An 11,132-nucleotide genomic window follows, 5' to 3' on the forward strand; every position below is an offset into this window, starting at 1 on the left:
GCGCCAGCGTGGAAGAGGAAGCACCAGGAGCACCAGGCAGGCCGAATCCCGCGACGAGAGATGAAGGGGAAAATGGGAGCCCCTACGAAGGGGAAATATTTATACTCACTGTTTCAGATGAATATTCCTAGATTCTGGTTGCCCCTGACACTCTCACCCTTTAAACCAAACAGATGGTAACCATTTTTAGTGGCAATACCTAACCACTTGAGGATATCCCCTAAATCAAACATCTCCTTAGGGCATCTCCATCGGTCCAACGCAAACAAAGCGACGCGGGGCTGTTTTGGTCCGTGTGGACAGGAGGACAGGAAAACCCAGCTAAATGCAATGCAACAGACTGACATGTCCACGGTTACCCATTTTCTGCCCAAATTTGGGCAGCTAATGTATCAGTGAAGACAAAGTGTAGACAGCACGTGTGTCCTTCCGCTGCTGCGCCCGTTTCGCCTTCTCCGGGTGCGCTGGCCACTGCGATGCCATCAATGGCCCGCTTCGACTTCAGCGGTTGCGCCATGTCTATGTTGCAGCTATGGTGAAGTTCGTCGCCGACGGATATGAGCAGATCGGATTCGAGAGGCGGATGACTCCTTTTGTCCCAATGCGAAAGTTGAAGCTTTCGATCATTAGGACGATCCCCCGGTTGAAGTTCACGAACTCCGGGAGAAGGGGGTGGGTGTGGAAGAAAACTGACGGAGCCAAAAATGGATCTGGCCACCAACGATCATCGAGTTGTTGCTTGGTGGAAAAGAAACCGCTGAATTCATGACTCCAATGCTCCGATTTCCCACATACGATACCAATTGACAAGAGTTAATCTCGGCAATGTCCATTGTTATGGACTAGGGTTTTTAGGAAAAAGGGGAGCACTAGTGGTTTCGCCGATTAGTCAGACAAACAAAGTATGTGACGTATATTGATGGCGGATAAAGTCATCGGAACACCTACGGTTACAACGATTCTGCTTTAAAACGAATATTGGGTACCCTCCTCGGCGGCTCCTCCTAGATTCCGGAGGCCAACTCGGGTCAGTTACTATCTTCTTCTCTTTTTTGAGCCTGGGTCAGTTACTATCTACAATGTCGGTTTCTCTTTACGGGCTATTACTTATCTATTTTATGTAGTTTCTGGGCTTCAGATGCTCATGGGCTTCGAATACTCATTCCTGAATCCATACCAGGATCAGCTTCTTCCAGTACCCACCGTGGCATGTATGCGATGGAGGACCAGGCCACCAATCAATCACTGATGTGGAAGGAGTGACACATCATAATTAACCGTGTGCTTTGAGATCCTGGCTGCACAAGCTCACCTCATTTAACCGTGCTGCACTGTCCTAAACACAAACTTTATAAAACGTCCCAGTAAACTTATTTCAGAAAGAAAAGGAAAAAAGAACGGAGTCATACATCAGAGATAAGCGTTCTCATTCAGAATCAGCACAAAAAAAAAAAATCAGCACAAAAAACATTCAGTAAAGGGCCAGTATTTTTTCATATAAATAAAAAATGACCAGTGACACCCCTTCTCCAATAAATGTGATCACGACCTCCATTCCACTGCCAAAACTTTAAATACAAAAGTTGTACAACATCAGCGGCAGGCTGACATTACAGAGGGTATGCCGGGACAAAAGTAGTAGGCACAGAACTATTATACATGACCAGACCTCGATCCAGTCCCTGTGGCAACTCAACAACACCTTTGCAAAATCACAACCCTAGATCCCAAAAGGGAACATAAAGAATACCTAGTACAATAACAGTACTCCTTTCGCCGGTCCAACTGGATGCAAAAAAGAGCCATACACCACCATATCCACCGGCAGCTGAGTATGTACAAGAGAAGCCTCCGTGGATCTTCAGACAATCTCTGTCAGTCGATATGTCATACTTATAATGCTAGGGAAACAAGTTGGAGAGCTCATACTTTGTGCTGTCCTAGATGAAGCAATATTCACTTTAACTCTACTCCTTGTAGATAATTCTCTTTTGGCATGGTTGTGGGCTCAACCCATCCCTCCAACATAAATCATTTACTTGTGCAGAAAAGGGATAAGATTCCGCAGAGTGAGACTTCAGATAGATCATATCAACAGATATCTGATGAATCTACTATATCCAGGCAAGAGCACCTCGGTCGTTTGCTGCTGCTGCTGCTGCCTGCGGACGGCCCCTGGTTGGAGTTGCTGGTCTATTTGCATTCAGCTCCTGAATGCCATTCCATGTGTAGCATAGTTAACAGATGGAACATAGCAATCGAGCTAGTTCAAATAAAGAATAACGTTTGTGAGAAAATAGTGTATTACCTGCATCCATGTATCTTCAATGTGATCTGGTGAGGTCTCAGGTGATGTGATTGCAGGGGGCAAAGGATGAATTAGTTTTGGAACAACGACAAGATCTCTACCCAAAACCAAGATTGCACCAGCATTATTGGCAGTACCTGCATTTGAGCGGTGTCAATCGATCAAAAATCAAGCCAACATGTTAAACTACACCATGTCAAATCATATTCTCACCGCAATAATTTGTTGCAGAGAAAAGAGTGATCAGGTGGCCTTGAGCAAATCGCTCAAAACCATCCATCACGCACTCATGCGCTCGTACAATTAACTGAAGGTCGTTGTTGTTGCAAAACTCCATAACACGATCAGGCTGTGTCAACAACATGTGTTAGGCTTCAGAAAATCGAAGGGTCCAAAGGAAAGAGAAGGTGAGCTCATCAACATAGGGAGTAGGGAGCACTAACCCCAAATGTAACAAGACCAGGCCCCCGAGCATTTGGTCTTAATCCTTCAACACTATCGTTCTCTGTTGGATCAGACCTGTAAACATCACAACAAGATCATGGGCATCAAATAAAAATATTCCAGCTAAGGGTATAGATCAGTGGGGGCTGTTGCAATGCAGACCATAGGAGATCCATGAGGACAACAGAGCCTGCTTCCATGGTAATTGGTCTTTGAAGATTCTCGATTTGTTCTACATGGTTGATTGACCGACCGATGCCACCATGCATACAGATGATTTTCTTTTCTATCAGCGCAGCCAAAGGAAGCCAATTAAATAACCTATTCATACGATGCCATGTCCAGATGCCATCTCGCTCACCCTATTGTTTCAGCAAAGAACACACATGTAAGAAAAGAAAGCTGGTCTTCAACGAAATGCAATATACACAACAAAAATTACCATTCGCTCTATACACTCTATTCGGAAGCCAAACAAAGCATTAATATCTGCAGCCTCATGATTTCCACGAATTAAATGTACGTTTTGGGGATATTCAACCTGAAATGTTTAGTTGCTTAGATATTAAAATTCAAATAAATGACATAAAAACAAGAGTTTTGCACGAAGGTAAGTTAAGATACCTTCAAAGCAAGAAGAAGGGACATAGTTTCTAAACTATGCTGGCCACGATCCACATAATCACCCAAGAAGAGATAATCGATATACCTGTAGATTGAGACAAGACTAAGCAAGCCAATGATGACTAAAGTAACGCCAAAAATATTCAATATGTAGGGACAGGATTAATGGTATATTCAACAGGCTTAGGGACAGCTCAATATTTATTAGAGATATAGGGAGAAGAGAGAAATATACTTGTTTTGCAGTGAAGTATGAAACTGAATGGGGTTAAGTATCTAAAGATAATACACTAAGACAATATTTTGTGACAATACACTAAGTATTCGAACACTTTTTGGTGTATAGATACATCGGAATTTACAAAAATCTGCAACATCCTTTTCTGGACGGATGGAGTAATACATATGGCATCAGAATTTGTTGTGTGGTTTTTGCATATTCAAAAATAACCATAACTGAAGATAAGTATCACTTTTATTCACTCAAACAAGAACTTACGCAATGTCTCCTGCTGTTGAAGGAGCACCATACTCATCAAACAATCGCATAAGGTCACCAAATTGACCATGTAAATCACCAAATATTTTAATGGGAGCTTTAAGTTGCAGAACACTTGGTTCGCTTGAAAATATTCTCTCGGCACTATCACACAAATCTGCAATCTCGTTGCAGTCCAAGAAGAACTGTCTTCGCACGGGAGGCTTCCAACCTCGAGGTTTTAACAGAGCTGCAATTACCTGGATAAGTATAGACAGAACACGGAGTAATTAAGTAGTTGCCAAGAACAGTAAGTAGGCTAGTACTTCCTCTATATCACAGCCAATGGAGCACTGAATTTCTAAATTACTAAGGCTCATTATCATTACCATAGCAGTTGAGTTACCAGATTTCTATATATTTTATACATGCATGAAAACTTTACATCAATGAACATAAGCAGTTTTGTTTTGACTGACCATACTTTCCATATGAAAAGTACCTTTTTAGGAACACTATTAATGGACATCTGGCGGTCAAGCAACTTTCTTGCAGCAGTGGCATTCTCAGGGGTGCCATAGCTGACCCTTCTTCCTTCATTCTCAAACTGGTCAATTGAAAGCTGTCTTACCATGCCACCTAAGGCACCTCCAGTTTCTGCAGCCACCACCACCTGTAAGAAGAAAAAAAAGCATGTCACCCAGTGTGATGCAAAAGTACTTTTATCAAAGCACTGCACAATATATCAGTAAATTGACCTAGAATAAGATAAACTGCCAAACAGAACAACGAACTACAAATGATACAACAAATTGCAGCATACAGCCTACTCAGTACTCACAGCTCTATGGTGCAACCGAACCCCAGGTGGAGGTGTCATGTTGTTCGAAAGAGCTGTGTCTGGTTTGATGAGGCTTGAATGTTTGCTGCTTGATGTCGAATCTGGAGACTGTTCCTTGTCAGACAGCTCTTCTGCGTCACCATTAACCTGCCTAGCCTTTACAGCGGCTAAAGTAGCACTGATTGCTTCCGCCTCTGCTGCTGAAGCTTCAACCAAGTAATCAACACCTTTGTTTGATCTCCTGTGACAAATTAATTTCAGAACAAAAATCACTGTGAAATAATAATTATACAACTAAAATAAAGTCGCTACTGAAAAAACACAAGAACACATTTATGAAACAAATAGTGTACCTCTGACCCTGCACGGCGTTCTCAGGACTAATATCAGTATACATGTCCCCGTTGAGAGGAGGGGCAACTGGGGTTCCAAGAACAACAGATCCATCAGCAGCTGATTCAGGAGCTGCTTGTCTTGTACGTTCGTCATTGTAAGCATATCTTCCAGGTGCTCTTCCAGCTTGTGTGTCAGTGGCTGCTGCACTGGCCGCCGCGTGATTAGCAGCAGTTGTCGTTTCGGCAGCTGCAAGATCTTCAGCAACAAGAAGATCATCTAGCAGTACACCTATAATGGTAATCCCATCTTGTTAGCACAAAATAAGCAAAGGTGATATCCATAAAATGAAATTATAAATACGACAAATCATACTCAATAAACAAATCTAAATGGATTGTATCCAACTAAAAAGCATATAATTACTGTAGACGATTAAAGATGTTTTTAGTGTGCTTCAGAAAAAGGAACAAAGGATTATTACAATACTACGGTACTTACATGAACTACCAACAAAATCAACCTCAGACACAAAAGAAGATATTTGTGTGACAGTCAGCATTTAGTGAGAGGTCATTCCTAATGTACTACCAGTAAAGGACTAGATGGGTAGTGCATATCCTTTACAAGTTAGCTCATGAGACAAAAATGACACAATGAGATAGATCAAAATGAATGTCAATTTGTTCGGAAATTACATCCTGGAGGCAAACCACAGCATCCGTTAACCATACCATTACTTGATAACTCACAAGAACAGACGCTAATACCTTAAACATCATTCACAAAGAACATGTTCATCCTAGAATACCAAATGACCAAGAAGGTGTGGAAAATATACATTTGTAAGCTAAGTAATCATCCCTAATGGAAATACTACGTGAAGGATGATCATCTTATTTGATCTCGATGAATTTGAAATGATATATGGCATGGCGAGTTGTGTGTTCATAAATAAAATAAAATAAAAACAAATAGACTCTGGAAGTATAAAAGGAGGCATGAAGACCCAGCAAAGTCAAAGCTTGGCACGTATGCAGGAAATCTACATGCTGTAATGATAAATGGATAGTTCTTGGTTAATTTGCAACATCACGGATCAACGATAAAATATAGTAACAAGTCACCTAAAGGTAGCAAAAGGTGGGGAACTTGAGGTATCAGATTCATAAAACAGTATGACAAAAACGCATGTTTCTATGGACAATTATTAGCTCACCTCCCCGCAAACCTCCATAAATGAATATTAAATCGCCAACAGCAGCTGCTGCATGCCTACAACGTCGTGTAAGTTCAACAGCAGCATCACCTCCTGCTGCATCTGCACTATATCTTCCTGTTCTGGGAGTTGTGACAACTGACTTTGTGTCGCACCAAACTCCGGCAGCCGTGTCCAGCACTGAGATCAGGTAGAATGGTACACGTTATTCAAATTTGCAGGACTCAAATCGTAATTCTTGTAGACAACGGAAGTAGTCAAAGTGCCTAAGCCACTAACTATGGTGCTGATGCAGCTTCAAATGGCCTAGGCTAATTTCAATGCTGGCAAAAGCAGAAAACTGGCTCATATCAGCACACGTTCATAGGTAATAAGAACGAACTGTAGGAAATATTTTACCATTCGTAAATTTTATACAGATTGACATAATTAGCAAGTGGAGTTTGAGCAATGACTTCAAAATTACAACACTGAAAATAACTACTAACTAGTATTCAGGTATTTTGTACAATTCGGGCTTTTATGCGAAATTTGGATACTAGGAATCCACCAAAAGGAACTCAGAATGCATTTAAGCCAAAAATAAATAAGATTTTTCTGAAAGACATTTCTGCCAATAAGAAGCACAAATTATGAGCTTGGAATGCATGATCTCATCCCAAAATTGTTAAATTCATACTGTAAAAAGGTAAATTAAGTCTTAAAACCAGAACCTGCAACACTCGAGGAGTCCTCTACCATCCGACCGCCTCCAAGAGCACCTCCTGACACATGAAGGCGTGCATTCACGAATACCTAACAGCAATGAAACAGGCATTTACACAAACACCAAACTGGGATAACATTTTTAGGGAAGAAAGGGATAGGGATTGAATGACATCTTACTGCTGCATGTTGGTATCTTGGTGATGGGGAGACACCAGGGGCAATTGCCCACTCCCAGCGCCCATCTCTATGTTTTGCAAGACCATATGCACTTGATAAGGGCTGATGGGTAACAAAAAACAATTGTTACCTCTTATTAATGATATTGAACTCACAGAAGTAATGCAACAGAAATCTGTACTAGTTTTACTATTAATCAAGGACAACTAGACATCTGTAGAGAAATTCAGCACATGTACTTCACGCATATGCTGATTCTATCACTTACAGGATTTGAGCAATACCGGCCTCATTTTCCTTCCAAAAAAATGTACAGCTAGCTAACAGAAAATAATGTAGTCATGACTCAATAGCTACTGCTTGGCAAATGGGTGTGATGCAGTCATGTATCTGTATATGCATTAACTACTTGCCACGCATGATCACGATCATTTTCCCTTGATTCATGTGATGTGAAATTGTTAGCTTAGCAATAAAAAAAATATTTTTCATTTCACATAATACCCTGCCTCCTCAAAACTCAAAAGTTCAAGATTTTAGATACATGAAATGTGCAATTGTTGAAAGAATCGCTCCACTCCTTGCACAACAGGATATGAAGGAACCTTGTTAAGATAGTTTGACACCTAATGACTAAAAACACACAGACTAACAACATATTATTAAACGACTAAAATGTTGCAAGAATTTTTTATTTCCATTTCATTTAGTCATATAAATTCAGCTCCAGCAAAAGGTTCACCACATACTACTAGCTATGGAAGAGTAGATTTAGTCCTAGAAACATGCAGTCAATCTTTATGGCTTTGACTACTTATAATTCTATATATTAAAAAAAATTGAGATTGGTCAAATGTGAATATAATCATTAGTAAATGTGTCATGAAAAATATTTCTTGATTTTGATTTTATTTAAAATTTACTAATAAGTACACAAAATCCGATTAGAGTTGCATGTTGGAGTTTGTGCCCATTTCTAAAACACCATGTATTTTGGAACGGAGGGAGTATATAATAATATTAATGTTGACATTGTCTCACGTACCACACTATTACCATCTCTCCCACCGCAAAGCAAAAGTAGACCATCAGATCGTGCACTCGCAGTGGCATACCTGAAGTACATATCACAATATAAATTTAGTGAAAGAAGATCAAAACTATTTCTACTTCCAGTAAATTAAATAAAAGAACATGACCTAAATGCAGAAGTTGGATCACAACAAACTGAATGGGCAATACCAATATGGCTGTTAACTTTGCCACATCATGCTACTCTGTACCATTACCATGCAAAATAAATAGCAGCACATATTATACATAGCTTAATAGTAATAATGGAGTAAAAGTGCACAAGATTGTAATTTAGTAGTGTAATATAATGCTATATTATCAGGATGATTTCATAATATCTCAAGCCACGGTCACCAATACACTATTTGTAGCTCATCAGTGTAATGTAATATGCCACATTAAACACTTTTTGTTTCTGTTAGCCACACTTACATGCATGGTGGTGGTCCTTCACCTTCCGGTTCAAGTTTCCTCCATTCATATGGCTTAGCTGCAGTATCAAGTGCCCATACATCCGCCAGAGGCCGCTTTCCTAAGCAAATGAAAATCGTCCCAGTACCAACACCGTTCAGCATGGACCCAAGTGCTAGGAATAACTGTTAAATCTTGAGAGATGTTTAAGGAAGCAATTGCCTACCATCATTTCCACCTATAGTCAACAAGAACCTCTGTCCAACCAAGGCCATCACATGCCCATATCGTGGACCTGGACCAGGTCCTTGAACCACCACTCTATAGATCGTATAGCACCCTCAGAAGAGATAATAAAGAAATACAGCTCTAAACTCAAATTGGTGCGGAACAATGATCACCTGTGCCATCGCGGTCTTTGTTGTGTAAGATCTAGAACATGAAGATCCTCCGCAGATAAACCAGCAGGGCCAATTCCACCCTGGACAAAAAGAAATGATGAAAGAGAGGTGAGATACTTAATGTTTGCCTCAATAAAGCTTAAGTAAACAATAGATGGAACTCTTGCAGGATCCCATGCATTGTTTTTAACAAGTATGCTATACGAGTTGCCTTTGTAGATAAGAATAGAGGGGTCATAATACGGTGCAGAAAAAAAAATTAAAAAAACAAGAGATGTTTAGACCCCCAAAAACAGGTAATGACAGATTAGTTGTCCTGAGACAATGATTAGGCACTAGTCTGGTCACTAGATTGATAAGCCAAGAGTAAGAAACACATACCTGAATGACAACCATGGTTCCAACTGCAGTTGCTACATGTGCAGCTCTTGGTGAAGGAGGCTCGCCAAGTGGAGTAAGCCTGACAAAGTAGTGTTGTGGTTAAATAGGTTTGCTGATTTTCTGAGTGGTAAAACAAAATGATCATGGCACCCCAAAAGACAAGAGTTGTAAAGATTTACTGAATTAGTACCCAAGTAGGGTATAAGATATTGAAGAAGAATAAGTAAGAAAACCATCCATGAAATACCGTACCTGCTCCACTTATTTGATAATACATCATAACAGTGGACGTCTGCTGTGGCGCCGGCAAGACCTGCAAACAAGGAGATCGCTGAGATAGTCACCTATGTAGTTGACTGGGGGACAAAATTAGCATTCCTCGCCAGATAAGATAATCTACTTTCTCGTTTCAAAGAACGCTTTGGATACTGGTACAAACAATTCTTCCAAAAAAAATAAAAACTTAACCAAGGCACCCAAAAAAGAAAGGACAGTAATTGCATGTCAATGCAGGTCTTGAAGAAGTTTTGTTTCCTCCAAACTTGGCTAGAACAAAGTAGGAGTATGGCACTAGTCAATTTTACTGCTACATGAAATGGCATTAGGCATTCCAGTCCAGTGAAGCAGTTTGGTATCAGGAACCGGGCGGCCAGCGGTATCTTGTACATTCGGCATTACGGCCCACTAGCTAGATTATGTTCACCAAAATAGGTCGAATTTAGTTGCTAAATATATGTCGTTCACTATCTTTCGGGGTTCCCAGACTTGCTCAAATTTTGCTTTGAGGCTGACTTCATCCAGAAAATAGCATGATTTCTTGAGTAACTAGCATGAAGCATGGATATTTGTTTTAAAACGAAATCAGAAACTTGGAAACTAGCACTGTTCCAGGTTGCCATATTATCCCGCCCCACTAGATTTCATTCACAAAATGGCATGATTTTCTAGTAAATAATAACATGAAGCATGGAGATTATTAAATTTTAAAATGGGATCATAAACTTTGTATGCTAGACACCACTATTCCAGGTTGAAAAAAAAAAGTGCTCTAACAGACTGTCTCTCTAAAGGAGCGTGGGTGGCCACGAGACAGCGTGAGAAATTATAACAGGGCACGGGACAGAAGGCATACGGATCCCAGCGCTGCCAGCTGAGGAGGGCGGCGTGGCGGAGTTGCCCTCGAGCGCGGTGGCCCCGCCGAAGAGGATGAGCCTTGGGCCGACGTAGCCCGGCGCGCCCTCCTCCCCGACGGCGGGCACGGCGGTGAGCGTGTGGCCGCAGCGGCAGCCCGGCCCGTCCTCCTTCTTCTCGATGACCGCGTTCACGGCCGTGTACCCGGGGGCCGGCCTGGGCCCCGTCCCCGCCGCGGCCGGCGAGGCGGGCGTGGGCGTCGTAGTGGGTGTTCCTGGCGTGGAGGGGGCGGAGGAGGAGGAGGTCTCGCTCCCCGAGCCCCCCCTGCCGAGCGCGGTGGCGGTGGTGGCGTCGGAGTCGGAGTCGGACTCCGTGGTCATGCGCGAGTCCACGTCCATGGCCGCCCCTGCTAGGGTTGGTGGTGGGGCGTCGAGATCCCTCCGCTCGCGCCGGGGCCGCAGGCACTGCGAGGAGGCGTGCGCCGCCGCGGACGCCGCCGGTGCCGCGGAATTGGGCGCCGGAACCCTAGGCTGCGCCCGGCACCGCGCGGCGAGATTCGGGATGCCGCGGCACCGCGCGATTTGTGGGGTTCCGGCGTGGCG

General features: G+C 42.3%; 1 protein-coding gene across 1 annotated transcript; it reads right to left on the minus strand.

Annotated features, from left to right (window-relative positions):
- Positions 1-1,470: 1,470 nt before the first annotated feature.
- On the minus strand, positions 1,471-10,928 carry LOC124667845 (serine/threonine-protein phosphatase BSL2 homolog). Its single transcript, XM_047205083.1, has 21 exons — positions 10,532-10,928; positions 9,652-9,712; positions 9,400-9,478; positions 9,019-9,098; positions 8,844-8,938; positions 8,639-8,738; positions 8,178-8,247; positions 7,133-7,234; positions 6,961-7,042; positions 6,248-6,427; positions 5,049-5,319; positions 4,696-4,936; positions 4,357-4,527; positions 3,876-4,114; positions 3,377-3,461; positions 3,195-3,293; positions 2,915-3,114; positions 2,752-2,827; positions 2,522-2,657; positions 2,309-2,445; positions 1,471-2,210 (listed from the first exon to the last, which is right to left on the minus strand). The coding sequence occupies exons 1-21, from the start codon at positions 10,926-10,928 to the stop codon at positions 2,115-2,117; spliced, it is 2,997 nt and encodes a 998-aa protein (XP_047061039.1). The 3' UTR covers positions 1,471-2,114.
- Between the last annotated feature and the right edge of the window lie 204 nt (positions 10,929-11,132).

Source organism: Lolium rigidum, chromosome 6, assembly GCF_022539505.1.
Source record: "Lolium rigidum isolate FL_2022 chromosome 6, APGP_CSIRO_Lrig_0.1, whole genome shotgun sequence".
NCBI lineage: Eukaryota > Viridiplantae > Streptophyta > Magnoliopsida > Poales > Poaceae > Lolium > Lolium rigidum.